Here is a 19,335-nt window from a genome sequence, read left to right as displayed (position 1 = left end):
CATACTGAAATATTGCGCAATAAATTTGGGAAAGACTGAAAATCTCAGGGGCATTTTACATTTTACAGGGCATTTAAGGCATGTGGAAATGATCAAGTCAATGCTTGCAAAAATGATTTTATACAGATTTTTTTTTCATTTAATTTAATTTATTTTTTTCATTAAAAAACTGCACTTTGAAAGCCGAATTGGAGCACTGCTATAGCAACCTTTTCAAATGACAGTCATCCCTGCAAGGTAGCTACTACCTGGTTGGGCTGATAGAGCCAAAGATATATCAGATACAGAGCAATGGACAGAAGACCAGTAGAGTGAAATTACATGGAAAGAAAAAAGGGAGGAGTAAACTGAGGAGGAGGAGGAGGAGGAGGGGAGTTAGAGGAATACAGAACTGCAAAAGTGTGAGACAGACTGAGAGATGGATAGAAAGACAAAAATAGCCCAGTGTGGCCACGCTGTTCACTTTCATTTTCCATGTCCTGGTATCCAATTTACAGTCACACACACAGAGGCACACATACTGTATTCAAACATTTCCTAACATTTTCCCCTAATGTCTCTGACACACACAACTTTGCCCCAAATTACGCAATCACTCTAACATATTTCCACACACAACCACAAGTGCACATGCAAAAGCACACGCTGAAATACACATCATCTCGTTTATTTTTTGCAATAAAACTTGTCGTTATTCTTTTTGCACCCCCACAATCTTCCTTTTCTCAGTTCCACTCCCACCTCCATCCTGTGCATTTCCAACAGTTGGAAAGATGTATCAAAAGATGCATAGGTACATGGAGCATGGGTGCTCTTACATTATACAGCATACACACGTGTACAAATGCACCCGCATGCTGCAGCTGATAGAACTCTCCAAGGGGCTGTCCTATAACTATGCTGAGATTTAAGGCTGCTCGCACCATTTAAAGGGATAAGAGTTTGAGTGATAGATGGTAGGATGTTGGGGGAGATAGAAGGAGTTAAAGAGACAGAAGCATTGTGTTGAAGGCTGAGATTCAAGGAAGGAAAAACTGGAGGGGAAAAGAGAAATGAAGAGAGCAATTTGCATTCATATGCCATTCATTCCGTCAAGGCCTACAGCAACATAAAGATTCCAACCCATTTTTCACCAGATTTAAAATTTAGGCTTAGCGCTACAGCTGATCTTCAAAGGCCCTTCATGCTCTTCGTGAATCACATGCACACATAAGTGTGTGCATGTGATTCACGAAGAGCATAAAGGGCATGTGTGTATCAAATTATCTGAAGGAAAAAACAATACCTAGATTGAGTATCAAACTCCTTATCTGTTTCCTCTATCTTGCTGGAAAGCAAATATGCAGTACTCCAGCTGAAAGTATCATTGCAACACTAAATCAAAGGAGCAATCATGCATGTGTATTTTCTCCTTTGTTTAATTGTTTTAGGTACTTGATTAGCCGCTTTCGGACAGACCGTTCTAAGAAAGTAGTTATCATAACTACCCTCCTCGAATTTCGTTCTGATAACTACCCTTCCCCAGCGGAACTGTTTCAGTCTGCATTCGCACATGAGTCGGGACAAGGTCGGGACTGATGCGCCGCGCGCAGCCGTCTGCTTCAGTGACGTGTTAGCCGTTAGCCGTTTAGCGCTACATTCAAACACAAAACAAAATGGTAAAAGTAAGGAGAGTAGAAACAACACCACCAAGAAGCTAATATGGAGAGCGGGGAGGCCACTGTGTTTATGGTCTGCATGATGGTGATATTAATCATGGACAATCACATCAGGCGTCTAACATCGAGGCAGGAAAAGCTCACAGAGAGAGTCAGGAGATACTTTTTCATTTCATGAAGGAAGAAAGGAGAGCAGAGCGCCGCAGACAAATGAGACCAGTGTAAGTTTAACTTATTAAACACCCGCCGGTTGTGTCCGTGTATGAGTAAACATTTCAGCCGTGATAGCATGACATGGGGCGTAGCTACCGACCACCACACACCTCCCTCAGATCGTTCTATAGAACCATGAAAAGACCCGACCTCGGAGAAGGAGCTAAATAGTTATAGGAACTAAGGGAGAAAGCCCCGAGTTCCTGTATGTCCGAACACGGGAGAAAACGGCCCCGCGGATTAAAAGGTTATTAGAACTGCCAAAGGTTCCTACAGTCCGAAAGCGGCTAATGTGTGTGCTTGTGTGTTATTGTGGCTACACGTGTGACTTCCAGTGGGTCTTGAAATGTTAAACAAATGAGAGCACAGGGAAACATTCTGGAGGAGGCATTCGGAGGAACTAAAGCTGCCACAGCATGATATAAGATGCCACTACTCGCAGAGTGAGGTAACAAACACTGAAAACAATCCACTATATGAGCTGCAGAAAATAGAGCTGGAGGGATCATAAATACAGTATAGAGTGAAAGACACGTGCTTAAAGAGGTGAAATACTGCACTGAGATAATGGTGTTGAGAGAAACAGTAAAGAGAGAAAACGGAAGAAAATCAGCTGCTTGGTGTGAATTTGTTCTCAGCGTGCATTAAAAAAAACAGGTTAGAGGGGAAAAAAATGCTCGTTTATGAGTGACGCTTTGAATGGTTCAAATTTTTCCCAAATTCTTTTTGAAGACCACATATCGACTGACAACAAAAAAAATTCCTACAGGCTTCAAATAATCAAATAGATAGATGAAATTATATGAGAACATGTGTGGATGGGTGTGTTTGAGGCAGGGAATATGATCAATGACTTGTCCCACTTCCAGTCAGTGCAGCAGAGTGCACAGCATCTGCCCAATTTAACAATATTAAAGTGCAAATATTTCAAAGTGCTGGGGTCAAAATTTGATGTTTCAACTATTCAAATCTTGGAAATCATTTAATTGGCTAAATATAAAATTGGCACTTTAACATTTTTGAATTACACAAGAAAGCCACTATATGGTACATGAGCCAGCAGTCGGATTAGTTTATCTCAGCCTACAGGCTGGAAGCAGCAGGAAACTGCACGCTCGATTCATTTGCTTAACACAAACAGATATATATAAATGACACTGCTTTACAGGGAGTTACCAACTGGAATTATTTTTTGGCCAACAGCCAGAATCATTCACTTCCTGGAGTCTTGTCATCACTGTGAATTTGCCAGGCAACCAGCAAAGACTTCCAGCCTTTTTATGATACCTCCAGTTAGCTAATCATCCACTGCCTTTTATGTCATACTTTACAGATGTACAAAGTAGTGTTGACAATTTTCACATTTAAGTCTCTGCAGAAAAGCAAATACTGTTAAATTATCTGCCAAAGTGTGGCATCTTATACAAGATGATGCTATATGAAAGCATATATAATGTAACAAAATAAAATTATACATCATGTAAAGGAGTGAGATGGAAATTATTCAGAGGTGGTTTCTGATAACTTTTCTCTCTCTCTCTTCATTTGAAGAGATTTCTCTCTTTTATATTATTAGCCCAATAAATGGGTGCTATCATCTGTCATTCCTGCCACAGATATGACCAAGAGGTTGGAGGTCTGACAATCAAAAATAAACAAGCAACTCTAATTTCCTAAACCTAACCAAACTGAAAATGGAGACAGCAAAACAATATTACAGTAGAATGAGAATTAAGTAATAATTTCAATTTCATTTGGCTTCATTTAACTTTTGTTTGTGTTTTTTCTAATGATGGAAAAATCTAAAATATGTCTGTAATTATGACAGATTCACAGATAAAACACAGGTCTATATGATGTATTTCATAGCAACACTGTCAATAACTGCATGAAGCCCACCTGTAATAGATCCTTTTCAAGTTTGGGGAGAATGTCCTTCATTAATTAGCTTTCTTTAGGCTCATCTGAGTATATTCCTTGCCTCGTTCTCTCACGGGCTTTGAGCATGTCATCATGGAGCTATAGTTTATTACATACACTGCAAAATGTCAGAGCAACTGAGTGTCCGCAGTTTGCTCAATAGTTTGGCTGACAAAGTTTATCAGCCAGCAGCAACTCATATCACGGGGCAAGCAAGAACCGGCAAGGAAGTCATGAGGAACTGGCGGGTTCAATGGGAGCAGCAGTTCCAAAGTATGAGAAAAGAAATAGGCAAATTTTTACATGACATCTACAGAAGCGTAAACATGGACATAAATTTGTTTGATGGTGCATGACGATGAAGAAATGACCCCAAAAATATAGCCATGTTAAAGATTCTGCCAATAATGCCATACAATATGTAATGACTGCCCACAGATCCTCCTCGCAGGTGATGGAGGCCAACTCCTGGGCATATCAGTACAAGTGATAACAAGTTATAATGTTCACTTATTGGGCTGATATAATCTGAATCAGGTGAAGTGGCAGCGCAGAGGTGTGTACTTACTGTAGGGTATCTCTGTGACACTGATGGTGGTGGATGGAGAAGCAGGAAGGAAACATTGACGGATCAAGAGTGTAATGGCCAGCACCAAGGCAGGACAGACCACAAGAGAGAAAGCACTCTGTTCCAGAGCTCTCTCTGATCAAAGCCCTTTGTTGAAAGACTCATCCTGTTACATTCTCTTTCAACACTCCTCGTATTTTATTCCCTCCTCTTCATTTGGCTGTCACAGTGCCTAACCAGCCCTCAAACACAACAGACCATGTGACAGATTTGCTTTCTTTTTTCATAGAAAACAGACACTTCTTGACAAACTTTGTGTCTGATACTTTTAAAAGTAAAAAATCTTTACAATGATCAATGTGATCGCATAAAATCAGTACGGGATAATCATAAGCAGGCAACAGTGAAATGAAGACATAAAAAATAATAAAGCACCTTCTGTTTTTATTTGAAGCTTTCAAATGATAGAGGCCAAACTACTGCAAATGTTTGTTCCACTGTGTGCCGCTCCAACTATTTTATCTTATTCAGCACTGAGGAAAAAAATTAAATCAGCAAACCACAAAGAGAGAAAACAATAATGCTCAATCCTCTCAGTCTGTTGTTTCTGCATGACAAATGGCCTTTTATTTTAAGAAACCTCGAAACGGTTTATGCTAATGCATCATGCTAAACCAAATGCAAAATATTTAAAACAGGTTAGAAAAGAGTGAGGGTATATGACAAGTCAGTCTATCATAAACACATAAAAAGATAAATCCCACAATTATCAAGACGATATAAATTATTCAGACTACCACTTGCTCAGACATGTATAGACTGCTGTCTACTGTACACGTCTACTCCAGTGAGTTTGCCTGGGATTTGAAAAGGTGGAACTACCAATGAAGAATTTAACAGGGCTGTGAAATGTTTGTAGTCTCCTGTCACACATATTGAAACGTTAATTTTCCCATTTCCAGACAAGAATGGTTTAATTTATATTCTACGGACATCCCAAATGCCTTTGTGTCATTGTTAGACCAAAGAGGGGAGAGGGATCATTTTCACACATTTTCACCATCTACTCTGTACATCAACTCTGTTTATCACAGTAACTGAGCTGTTAATAATACAGAGTAGAAAATTAGCAGCACAAATTGTTATAAAACTGAGGAATTCTCCACACAATGGGACTTTTGTCACCAAGGTGGTGTGAAGTAAATCAAACATATTGTTTTAATGTAAATAAATGTATTTTTTGTTTAATGAAAACTTAAAGCAATTCTTTGTAAAATATGAGTTTTAACATAAACAGATACATTGACAGGATATCCGTGGTTTTAGGGCCTTGAGGGTTTTATCCCTTTTGGCTGTTGGACCTTTAAGCAAAACAATTAATTGATGAGATGAAAATAACAATTTGCAGAATAATTGTAAATTGAAGTTAATTAAGTTCATAACTATATGACAATATGATTTACTATAGAGGTTTAAAAAAGAAAGAAAATATAGGAGGCCACTATAATTTAAGGACTATATTTTTGTGTCTGACAGTATGTCACTGACCATGGTGCTGATTTTTAAACTCAAACTAATCTGACTGCATTTCACTGCACTGTTACAGTAGCACCAATTTTTGTGGCTTCAATTCAATATGAACAACTGCTTTATTGATTACAAACGCCTCTGTAACAATACGGCAGCAGATCTTAGATGATTACATAACCTCTCATTTTAGTCTCCTGCGCCCAGTATTTCAGTCATTTTTCCCATACTCGCCTCACACCTCAACATGCAATTTCCTTATCTTAACAGCTTTGACAGTTCTTTACAAAAGTGAGTCAATGAAAATATATTGATTTATTTTATTGATTAATTACTTACCTATTCATTGGCTTGCTATTGATTACAAATCAAAAACTGTTTTATAGTGATTGATTACAGATTGACAGTTGTAATGCTACAGATTTGCTACAGAAGGTAAACACACTGAATATCACAATGTAAATGTTACAATGTACTGCGGCTGAGCAAATCCAATTTACAGGTATGACTCTACCTGCAGCTGTCATCTCTGCACAAAAAGATGCTAAATGTAAATCAAGCAAAAATATTTGTTTAATACACACCTGGTAGCAACTTGTCAATTACAAGGTATCCAAAAGCACATTCTGTTTAGCTGTCTTTCTGTACATGGTTCTAATGTAAAGAAAAAAAAGATGAAGTCTCCTGAGATGAAGATTTTAAAGGCCTTTAGAGAAATCATGCAGCCATGGAAGGTATGGATTTTTCAAGATCCTTATGCACATCTAGTGGCTAGCATTCATGCTACTTAACTATCACTCAAAGCCCTCAAAGCCCTGACCCAGCCTCAAGCAGTCATTCAAGAAAAGGTTATTTTTTGCTCAATGGCTTCTTTATTGGCTTCATTACGCACGCTTCTTTACAACTCAACCACCTTTTGGAGCAACAGGTAGGGTCATTAAAGATCAATTAAAGGTCGTAAAAAAGAATGCAGGTTTGAGGTGCTTTTGCATTGGTTTCAGCCCTTAGATGGGGACAGTCATCTTTGTTATAGTCAATGAGTACCAATCAACTGAGCTGCTGAGTCGAAGTAAGAGGGGGGTGACACATAATTCATAGTTAATGCTAATACAGAGTGGCACTCTCCCTTTTATTGAAAGAATATGAGAATCATCACTACCTTTGCACATCAAAAGCATCGAGAAAGAAGAGATCATTTGGAAAAGGACAGGAACTTTGGAAATACAACAAGCACATGATTGGTCAAAAACTAACCATTTATATCATTGACATGCTTTAAATGGATCCTGTCAGTGAACAGAAACCACCACTGCTGACCATCAGCACACCTAAAACTCACCAACAGCTGGTAATATGGGACTCTTTGGCCACAAATATATTGGAACCTGCCAAGATTAATTATGTGGTGATTGTAACTTGTAAGAATCCAACTTTTTTTGCAATACAATCAAATCACATTCACTCCTGTAAAATTATAAAGTGGTAATAATATTCATAGGGCAAATTGATACAGCTAATAAATCATATATAGCACATTAACAGTTTCCTGTCTTGCAGCTATATTAATCAACTGCTGGTTTGTTTAATACTTAATGGCCATGAAAGTGGTATCAGTCTTTTCATCTAACTCCAAATTAAACAGTGGGTAATCACTTTTTCTATCACATAGGTATCCAGATGAAACATTTCATCATTATATACTAAAGAGAAATATACCAGTTCTCGCTGATAACATTACTGTGTTTACAAGTGTTTACTGTGTTTACAAGCCACTGGTGAATTATTTCTAAGGTTAGGTTCTGCAATACTCAGTATGTTGAGAGAAATGTGCAACAACCTTTGAAAACACATTCAATGAGCAATATATGCAGAAATGCACACAATAAATTCTCCCAACACCGTTCTATGTAAAGTTCCTGAAGTCCATCAGGATGATTCATGGGATATGGTACTCAGTCATAATTAAACAGCTCCCAATCACTTGCATATGTTCCCACCTGACAGCTTACCAGCCTACGTTCAATGTTCAAAGTTCATAACTTTCCTGCCAGTGTCAAAGGTGCTGTGAGTGGGAACTGTATGTGAACATATGTAACTTACATTTAGTCTGTATTCACTGATGCTTGTACCATTGCTGGAGGTGCTTTGTCAAATCATGTTTGCTCTGAAACTGCAGGTACTCAGCATCAGTTCTCATACATTATTCAGCAGCTAAACTGGTTGGTAGAATCATTCTGTTCCATTGATTCAGGACAAATATATTTGAACTGCAAGTGAGAAATGCATGACATTTTGTTACGTCAGGCTGGTTTCATGTTTAAACATACAAATACTTTATAAAGAAATTAGTAAAATACAGATTTATCAAGGGCCTCTTTCACTTCCCATGATATTGTGGAGGAGTGCCAAATAGAAAATAAAGAAGTCTTTGTGTGCCTGGATATTGGAATGACGTTTTATTGGTAGCTTATATTCTTCTTTCAGCTCATTATGGAGATAATGTTTTAATTGAAATCTCACAAATACATTATCACTGAATAATTGAGACATCAACAAACAAGCACTGACAGATCCTGTAACTCTGTGTAGGACTGTGTCGAGAACAGGAAGGATTAAGGGGATGGGGAAAGGTCCTTCCCTTAAGCCTATGTATGACAACGCAGTCCCACTTTTATTCAACGGTCAAGAAGCATTTGTTCTCAACTTATTGGAGCTGTAAGTATATAGCTTATGTGTGTAAGTAAGACAGAGGAAGGGTGTGGTGATTTAGGAGAAACAGAATTAATGCACTGACCTTCCAATGCACTGCAAAAAAACTATTAGACAATTTCCTGGAACACTGGATGAGTGGTGAGATCAAGGATTGGTGACTGTATGCATCTCTGCTTTTCCAATCTTTATGGTTTATTTATGTAGTGTGCAAATGAAGCACAATGCGTGTTATACAAAAAGAAAAGCCTGATACAAAGAGTAATATGAGCCTTGAAAACTCTGTTTACTGCTCCAACAATCACATGACGGCTGACACAGTATTCAGAAGATCCCACTCATACCCTTGATATAGATTAGACACCTACAAGGAATTATAGATAAGTTTGCATGCCATGAAATCTTTTGGTTTCATGCATTCTCACACCCAGAGTTTATATATGTACAAACGTTTCATGGATTAGTTAATTTTCATAATAATATCTGTGCTGGGATCTACTGTATCTAACAGTATCTACTGTAAATACCAAAATGGGTGGTGCCATCTATGGGCGAAAGCATGTACTTTGCTCTATGATTCCAATTTTAATTCCAAGTGTCTAAACCTAAATTAAGAATAGCATGTAGCTATTTTTTAGCAGCACACCACCTGTGTTTTGCACAAGACATAGAGTGTTAACTATGCTTTATGAGAGTGAAGAGAAATAGAGACATGAGATACCAAAAAGAGAAAAATGCCAAAAACACGATGAAAGAGAAAGCCAAACAGACAGGCGAGACATCACAGAGGAAAGATGCAAGCGAGAGATGAGAGACACAGGGCTGAAAATAGAATACTTCATGAAGACAATCAGAAAAAAAAGTTTTTATTTTTAGGCTGCACTGTCTGTACACAACTATTGAGTAGTAAAACAAATTTGTGAAAACTGTTGGATCTCCCAAGGTGATGAGATATTAAGTAAAATTGAAAGGTAAGGTTAAGACAACTCAACATAGTGATGATCAAAATAGATTTCTAAAAAAAAGCACTCAAAATGCGGAAGCTCTCATCAGCTGCTGACGCCTAAAGGAGAAATTAGCTCCTGAAGGGGAGTCATTTTTTAATCAAAGAAATACCTTAAATTAAACTTCATGCATTTTTTAATTTTTTTAGAATGATTCTGAACCAAGTTCTCTTCAGCTTTGTTGTGATGACGAAGTTAACTCTGGATCTCCTTCATGATCACACAAACATATGGAGGAAATATGGGATGGAAAAGTGTTCTTATTTGCAGAAAATGTGGTCAGAAATGGTAACGTAAAGACACAATAACATTGTTATTTTTGGGATTAAACTCATCCATCAAAATTTGCACCCTTATGGTAAGTTCCACAGCACGTGTTACCAGCCACACTTTGAGTGTCCTCAAACACCCACGCACACAGACTTGATGCACGTTCTATCAAAGTTTACAATTACATTAATATATCCAGGCTATACAAATGCAAATGCAGGAGCCTTGAGCCAATGCACTCTGGTTGTGTGGTTCAACATCACAGCAACACTGTTTTGTGAGACAGATCAAAGGAGTGAAGAGGCATTCAAGACCTCAAACAATAGCTCTTGTTGCTGTGTGCCTGTAACTGTCTTATTAAAGCACACAAATGCATAAAGATTGGCTTTTAAGCAACAAATGTCTGTAAAGAGATTGGAAAGAGACTGTGGCTTTACAGAGGCTATACTTGACTTCTGCTCAAGTATTTAAAGTGACAGCCTGTCGATGAATCCTGCCTAACTCTAGCAATATATGAAAATCTAAAATAAAGCTCCTTAGTCCTGTCCATCTTCTCCAATTCAACATTCCTGCTCACGAGTCCCAACAAACCCTTTCTCCCTTCCTTATCTCCATCTTTACCCTTTGTGTAAGTATTTTGCTATTTTTAAATTTGGACCCCCACACTTGTCCTTTTATTTCTGTCCATCTCTTCATGCCTTTTTTTTTTTGGTCTCATATTGAATACTAAATATTAGCATTTTCTTTCTCAGAACACTTTCCTTGACACCTCTTCTTTTATTTCTGTCCTACTCTCTGTGTATCACTCAAGAACGGTGCCCCGCTTTTCCCTGTCTCCATTTTTATCCTCCACTCATTGCACATCCCCATACTTCCAAACCGTTAAGCCCCCCTTTGACAGTGTTATGCTGGCAGCTTTGCCCTACTTCTCCTTAATTTCAGCAGCTTTACTCCCACTATTCCCTAATAATGACAGCCTTATGTTCACTGATTTATGTACTAATTGCACAAGAAGGAAACCAGAGATGTGGCATAAGCATCTTCAGCATTCATTTTGTATCCTCACTCATCTTTACCTTTGGAAGACCGTGGGACAAGAGGAAGGCTGCCTGGCATATTTTACCACATCTCCCTGGGCAGCTATTTTTTACCTCACTCTCAGTATGTCTTCTCTTGTGATAGTTTTTCTATTTTTTTTTTTTTACCTTTAGCAGGCGCACAGATGGCAGGAAGGCTGCGTGGCACAGTTTTCTGATGGTCCAATTGAGTGGCCGTGGTGCGTCCAGCTGGTTCATGGTGTCCACTCTTCACACTGCAGCCACTGGTGCCCAGTGGCTTTTCCAGGATTAATGCTGCCCCACTAAGGGGGCAAAAATGGGAGAGGGTCTCCAACTCCAACTGCCAAAAAGCACGCAAGTCCCAGAGCATGACCCTCCACGCACAACCATCACCAACCGCTGCCACCACCTTGAAGCCTTTACTTCCCCAAGCAGATGAAGCGCTCACCCTTTTCCTCTCCTTCTCCCCTCCTCTCCTCTACAGCCTCCACAAATCCAAAGATTCCAAGGCAAGTCAAACCTAGCGCACCAGCAACATTTGATTCCTCTTCTGCAAGTGGCTGAAGTGTGCTCAGCTTTGGCGCGGGAAAAAAAAAAAAAGAGTCTACAGTATTTCTCCAATCAACATAGCAGAGCGCAGCAATGCAGTGAGGATTAGAGTATTGTGACAGAGAAGCAGGTAGAGAAAGAAAAAGTGAGAAAGAAAAGGAGGAGAGATGGAGATGTGGAGAGGAAAGACGAGCTGTGCAGTGCAGTGTAGCACAGAGAGGAGAGGAGCAAAGAGGAAAGGAGCGCAGCGCAGAGCGCATAATCAGAACAGTGACTTAGATTTGAGGCTGCATGCACACTTCTGTCTTCAAGATGAAGACAGAGAGAACAGGAGAGAGAAAGACAGACAGAGAGGAGGGAGGAAAGATGAAATCATTAGATCCAATACAACTCGTGAACCAGGTGGAATTGAGATTATGAGGATAGGATGCAGTTAAAAAAGACTGCCTCTGTGCATGGGGGAAAGACATGTGCATGGATAGAGAGACGGAGGGAGAAGGCAAGATGGAGAGAATGGGAGGAGAAAGAAAAGATGTGATGAGAAGCTGCGATGCTCGTATGGGAAATGTGTGAAGCGGAGTCAGATGGAGACTGAAGATGGAAGCCCATTAAAGTTGGTGCAGTGGCAACGAAGAGGAGAGTGACCTATTTATAAATCTGCATGCAAAATTATTATGAAGTGGTTTAAAAAAAACACTTGAGACAGGATGATGAGGTGAATGTCAAAATGTACCACCTCACCTCAATGCCTTCTAGAATCCCTGCCTCCTCCTCCCACATTTGATGGAGCTCATTGTATCAAGTGATGAAAGTTATATTGTATGTGCACAAATATTACACTGTAATTAAAATGTTAACAGTACAATTATACACTTTGACTGTTTTATGATTTTCTTCATTCTCTTTGCCCCAAGTAGCATGGAGAAAAATGTAGACCATGCCAGTTTGTAATATCTTTGTCAAGAAAAACAATGTTTCAGTTGATTAACTGACATGCAACTGTTACCTATGGAGATTAGAGCTTTTAGTATAAAAATGGTTTACACCTTACAATTTGTCTTCGACTTTTAGCAACCACAATTTCAATTCAGCCGATCAGCGGCTAATCAGGTCAACATAATGTTAAATATGTTTGTTTTTATTTCCCATTACTCCTGAATTGTATACTTGTATTACAGGGAAATTGATTATTCTAATTTTCTTAGAGCAGAGCTGTTGTTTCACAGAACCATAAAAGAGCTGTCGTAATCAGAATCATTTCCACAATGGTCAGCTTTATCAGTGTACTCTCGTAGACTTGAAAGCTTGAATGTAAGGCACACCACTGACGATGTAAAATTCAAAGAGGCCATCTATGCTTGCTTGATCTTTATTGGTATTTATTTCTATTTTGAGCGACTCAGAGTGTTTGTTTCCTGCTAAGTACTGGTACACAAGACTAAAACAACCAAATGTTTGTCCATACAAAAGATATGAACAGTTTCTGACCACTGATTTCCCATTTAAACTGACCAAAAAGGGACACACTGTGATCCGCAGTTACAGAATGAAAAGCACAAAGCTTTCATAAGAGTTCATGGCAAAATATGGTGACTATTTTTAGATATGTGACCCGTTGTCTTAAAATGGCTCATATCTACGGCACAAAGAATTGAGCAACCTCAAGCATAAAATATTTTCAAATACCTGTGTAAAACGTACACAACTCATTCGAGACATTAAATGTGCAAACAAAATGAAAACATTATTTTTAATATGGACACACAGTAGGAATATGAAGATTACAAATAAAAAACCCTCATTCTGTCACAGCTATTCTGGAAACAAAATACCAAAGGAGTCTGTCTCTTTCCCTTAAGAGCATAAAGAATTAAGACGGAGCATCTTACTGGCATATTTCGAGTGTATAACTTCTTAATCTATCGGTGAACACCCTAATTACTCTTCTGAGTCACCACCTCCCAGTTACTTGGTGTTGACATTAAGAACATCCACCTCGCTGAATATTGGCTCACCCAAGGGCTGCGAGGACCTGAGATATCTGTCAACAATACAATGCTCTGTGTGTCAAGGAGGGGGGAAGGGGGGTGGGGGGGTTAGGAGGAATGATAAATAAGGAAAGGAACAAGATTCTGCCCTTTCCTCTACACTCCAGTAAACACTTATCCATCTGACAACATACACTTTTTCAGGAAACGCAGCTCAGTACAATGCCTGCACTGCCTGTGTCTTTACCCTAGATGGCAACCATCTAATGCACAATATCCATCTCAGCCTTAGCCATTCAGCCAAAAAGACATGGAACATTTGAGTAATTAAACAAAATCAGTTTCAAAATATAATCTGCTTTATTACAGTTAAATCAGGATGTGTGCCTTTTTCTTTAGCATTAAAGTGTGAGGATACTGGGCAGAGGAAGAGGAGTCTGCATCATCTCCCTGGAAAAATTCAATCATACACACTTCTACCAGAAGAGGGTGCCTATATTCAACACACACACAATGCGGTGTCTTGGTTGTTTTGCCATCTCACTCTTCATGGCTTAACTAATTATCACAATGTTAAAGGGTATTAAAACTCTGGTAACAAACAAGACCAGACAAGCCGAGATTGAATTCACAGTCATTCATTTTCCACAGTGGGAACTTAACTTGGCAGGTGAAGGAGGCAATTTACGGTGAATTACTTAAGTTCTTCAGTGTGTGAGCTTATATCAGGTGAGAAAGGCCAAATAAAAGGTGTTAAATGATGTTTTGTCTCTCACATATTCAGATAAGATTGATATGCAAGGACCAGTCTCCTAGTGAGGTGAATGATGTTTTAATTAAAAAATAAACAGAACACAGCACTGACTTGAACAGATAGCAACTTGTTCACAAAGCATGATTATGGTGCCAGTTGAAGAAAGTATTTTTCAGTGTTTGGATTTATGTGGTATAATTGGTATAATTCAAAAACAGGCATGTGTTAATGTGTGTCCATAAGTGAATAATTTTCTCACGACTCACGAGTAGTCATGATCTGCTGTAGGAGCAACTGACAGTGTGGGAGCACATTCACACGCACTAACGCTGTGTGGGCGTTCTGTAGTCCATTTACTTTCTGTGCTACAGGTGGGCCTTGTAACAATACCTATCTGCACTGTGACAGAAGTGCGAATAAAGCCATTTCCACCTGTCAATCGAGCAAAGATCTCTTGAGAAACTGATGACTCATTGAAAACATGAATTGTCTCTGCAGGAATTATATTAGTACTGTGGGTCAAAGAATGAGGATCAGTTAGTGGGCCTCCTCTGAGAGAAGAATGAGACAGGTTACTATTATGATATCTTATACAAAACATTCTAAGGGGAGACTTTTACAATAGGATTATATATTTTTTCAGAATTAAATGTTCTATAAATAAGGTTTTAACTGAGATAAGAACAAAGCCCTTGGTGAAAACACCCTGAAAAATGAAGAGAAAAAAAAACTGTCAAGTTTGGTGTGTGGAAGTGCTGCTCAAGTGAAGATTTCTTGCTCAAAGTGTGAGAAAAACACATGCTGAAAAACAGCTTTTAGATTGTGAATATCCTTTAAAAAAAGTTTAAAAAAAAAACAATTGAAGTAATAGATTTCAATATTAAAGCTGCAGTCTGCAGGATTTGTTGTTGTCATACGTAAAGTCCTAATTTTTGGCATTTTAAGAGTTTACATGATCTATCAGAACGCTTGAAGTTGAAAACGGTGACCTCCGTAGTCGCAAAATGCAAGAAATGCTTATTTTTTAACCGAAAAATAAAAAGTTATTCAACTTCCTGTCCCGCCCCATCAAAACACATGAGAACTCGTGCACGTCTACGTGCACGCCAGATGCGCGTACACGACTCCTCATTCATCAACTCACCCGTCATTTGCGATCATGGAAGACACAGTAAGTAGACTAGCCCGTAATGAAGTTCAATAGTCCAGATAAATAAGCGTGGGGACGAGCCTACCTTGTATCGCGCGTGCACAATCGGTGATTGACAGGCAACAGAGCCCCGCTCGTAACCTGATTGGTTACCTTTTACCGGTCCGGTCTGCAATTTTGTAAACAAACCTGCTGGCTTTGGAGGGACCTAGCGGGACATATAGGGGACCTAGAGAACTCATTTTTTTTTGTATAGGGGTATTTAATGTACTACTTACAGAATCCCCGGACAGTTCCAGGCATTATGCTTGAAAAAGAGTTGCAGACTGCAGCTTTAAATTTCCAAAAGTTGATTTTAACAATTATTCTTTGTATTACAAGTTTTCAGAAACTTTTCTTGAATATATGCAAGCTAGGTATTATATGTTTAAATTTGCCCTAACTTGTACACATTATCAGTTGACAAAGTATAGTAAGAAACAAAAATAAAAACGTTCGGATGTTTGCTTTTAACGAGTCTGAAAGAAAAAAAATATCAGGGAAACAAAATAGCCAAAAGGAAAAACTGAAAATAAATGGTTTAGCCTGTAGTATCCCAAGTTCTGGGATTATTGTCACAAAAATTTCATGAAACTAAACCATGTGAGAAGTAAGTAGAGCAAAACCTTGGCGTACCTATTATGAGTGCCTTGGAGCTGAGCGTATGGATCTATAAATCAGGATCGCACCACTTTGCATCAGTACAGCAGCTTTTATTGGAGCAGAGGTTCACATTTGTGTAGGAACACAGCTATTTCATCCCACTTTAAGCGGTTACTGTAATGACATCCATGAAAGGACAACAAAGCAGGTTTTTTTTCCTTTATTACTGCAGCAATAGTCGTTTATTTCAATGAAGATAAAACTGATGACCATATTTGCTTCTGAGTCTCATCGTAGTTAAAAAAGTGGTTATAATCTGCTACAGTTTATTTAATCCATAAACTGGACCCACACAGAAAATGACATTGTTGGGATTTCAGTAAATCAAGTAGCTGGAGCTAAGTGTTAGCAAAATTGTTTGTGGTAGATTGATGATCTCCAAAAGCCTTTATCTAATTTGGCTTCCTCTCCCTCTGTGTGATGCTCATACCCTGGTAGGATTCTCTGTGACAGTTCAAAATCTCCCTTCATATGCATACAAACACATTTATGCACAAACATACTCCCACACACACTCCGACCCCCTACTTCCCTCACCCCGAAGAGGCAGGAAGGCTTCTGCTGAGTCGGGTATACTCCTCCATCTGGAGAGAAGCAACGATTATTAAGCTGCGGGATGGAACCGCAGGTACACATACTGTTTGCACAAATGCTCGCATACGATGGCGATCAAATTATGTCTTTGACAGCTTTTCATGATTCTCCTTCAATCACGATCAGCCTCTGAGATGCGTTCAGAGTTGTATTAAGATGCTTAGTAAAAACTGTAATTTGTCTGTAACAAATCCTTACCATTATTAACTAGATTTGAAGAAGTTTTCGTATATCTGTGTTAACATTCCTGAAATCACCTCTGTATTTGTCATCTCTGGCATTCAGTCCTCAAGGAGCTTTGCTTAATGCTGTCAGTTGTCAAATAGCAGCATTATTGTTTTAGTCAGGGGTAACAGATTAGGAAGATGGTACTAATTAAAAATAAGGACCTACGGGTATTCCTCGTTCATGTTTCAAGTTCTTCATTTATGACAGCTTACCATAATGCTGTTGGTAAGATTCAGTTTATTATCAAGATCCATCAGCCTGACAAATCTTACCTGCTAAATCAAATTTACCTCAACAATTACCAACATTTGAATAATGAAGAATGTCTGTTAACCTCCATACTGGCTTTAATACTGCATTTTCATAACTTTAAATTATTTCTTTCCTAGTAGTTACAGGTGTGTTTGTCATTGATTGAACAGCATTATGATCAGTCACAGATTAAGCAAAAGATACCGGGCCTTCAGTATGTACTATACGCAACACCTGCTGCACAGTTGTAGAAGATAAGACTAAAAATGATTTATCGTTCATTTAAAAAAAAAAAAAGAGGAACATTTTATGACATACCCTTGAGGTAAAGGACCGTGCAGACCTCACATATGCATATGCCAACAAGTGTGTCCTATTTCTAATTTAGAAAAGTGGATGTCCATGGCACAAATGTTAACACCTCTGATGAGCCACTTACACTCGATTTAGCCAGTCTCAGTGGCGTGCATACATAGACATCAGGTGGTGCTGAAGCACCACTACCTTTGCCCTTTATCAACGAAAGTGCCCTTTTGAAACTTTGTTTTCTTTTTTCTTTTTTTTTTTTTTATTATTATTATTATTATTATTATTAACAATTTACTGAGGCCGGTTTGGAAATTATCTTTTGAAAACCTGAGAGATTAAAACAATGCCCCGAAATGAGCCACCTCCTCGCGCACACCCGACCTCTATCTCTCTTCCTTTGTCACGTGAACTCGCACGGTCGCGCGCAGGGCACACCAGATGCGCTGCAGCAGCTTAGCAGGCAGGTCGCAGGCGGGCTTTTTCTCCCGTGCCCCACCAGCCAGGTAACATACAGATCAAGTAAAATCGTACCGTTTGCCCTCTAAGCCCAACATGTAATCATTTTGTTGTGCAGTAACAGTAGCCGCTTTCGGACTGTAGGAACCTTTGGCAGTTCTAATAACCTTTTAATCCGCGGGGCCGTTTTCTCCCGTGTTCGGACATACAGGAACTCGGGACCATGGCCCTCAGTTCCTATAACCATTTTAGCTCCTTCTCCGAGGCTGGGACTTTTCAGGGTTTTATAGAACACACGACACAGACAGAACCGGCGGGTGTTTAATAAGTTAAACTTACACGTTGTCTCCTTTGTCTGCAGCGCTCAGCTCTCCTTTCTTACTTCATGAAATGAAAAAGTATGGCCTGCGCTCGATCCTTCGTCTCCTGACTCTCTCTGTGTGTTCTTCCAGCCTCAATGTTAGACGCCTGATGTGATCGTCCATGATTAATATCACCATCATGCAGACCATGAACACGGTGGCCTCCCCACTCTCCATGTTAGCTTCTTGGTGGTGTTTTTTCTTCTCTCTTCACTTTTACCGGGTTTTGTTTTGTTTTGTTTTGTTGTTGAATGTGGCGCTAAAGTAACACGTCACTGACGCAGACGGCTGCGTGCGGCGCATCAGTCCCGACCTGGTCCCGACTCATGTGCAAATGCAGACTGAAACAGTTCCGCTGGGGAAGGGTAGTTATCAGAACGAAATTCGAGGAGGACCGTTCTTATAACTGCGTTCTTAGAAAGGCTCTGTCCGAAAGCGGCTAGTGTCTCAAGCAGGTGCTCAGTTTGAGTCAGTGGAGGCATATTTCAGGAGTAGTGTGTATTTCACCTTCCTGGATATTATGACTGTACATGCTAACTGGGTAGGCACACCAAGCACAGAAGCCATGGAAGCTGTGCACATTCTCTGTGAGTTCTATGGAGAAGATGAGGAGCAGCTAAAGACAGAACTAAAGGTCTTCCACTCCAGCTTTACTTCAAAGAACCTACAAGAAATACTTTCAATACTGAGGGAAAACAATGGCCAGATGATCTTTCCTGCCTATGTCAAAATGATCCAAATATATGCAACATTACCAGTGACGACTGCTTCAGTTGAAAGATCATTTTTCAAGCTGAAAAACATCAAAAGTAAACTAAGAAGCCTGTGTGGTGAAGAAAGGCTCTCTGACCTTCTCTTGCTTGCCATTGAAAAAGACATTGCGATAAATCACAGCGAGGTCATCAACATCTTTAAAGACATGGCCAAGGAGGATGCTGCTTTAGAGCAATACACTTTAATTTCATTCAACATGTGCGTGTAAAATTTTTTTATAATGTAGTGTTCCACGTGCACTAAAAAGTGCCCTTTTTCCTCCCCTGAGCACTTGCCCCCCAAAATGTCCG

General features: G+C 39.3%; 1 protein-coding gene across 12 annotated transcripts in view; it reads right to left on the bottom strand.

Moving 5' to 3' along the window:
* trpm3 (transient receptor potential cation channel, subfamily M, member 3) overlaps window positions 1-19,335 on the bottom strand; it is a 169,077-nt gene that overhangs the window by 131,142 nt on the left and 18,600 nt on the right. For 2 of the 12 annotated variants that reach the window (XM_075468710.1, XM_075468705.1), the window contains exon 1: window positions 11,075-12,105. The exons of 8 other annotated variants lie outside the window; for them this stretch is intronic. In XM_075468710.1, the coding sequence (XP_075324825.1) occupies window positions 11,075-11,164 (90 nt within the window). In that variant the 5' untranslated portion in view covers window positions 11,165-12,105. Of the gene's footprint in view, window positions 1-11,074; window positions 12,107-19,335 lie in introns of those variants that run through there. 2 more of the 12 variants (XM_075468702.1, XM_075468711.1) reach the window with 2 other exon arrangements.

The sequence above is a fragment of the Odontesthes bonariensis genome, chromosome 6, assembly GCF_027942865.1.
Source record: "Odontesthes bonariensis isolate fOdoBon6 chromosome 6, fOdoBon6.hap1, whole genome shotgun sequence".
NCBI lineage: Eukaryota > Metazoa > Chordata > Actinopteri > Atheriniformes > Atherinopsidae > Odontesthes > Odontesthes bonariensis.
This window is presented reverse-complemented; position numbering and strand designations above follow the sequence as displayed.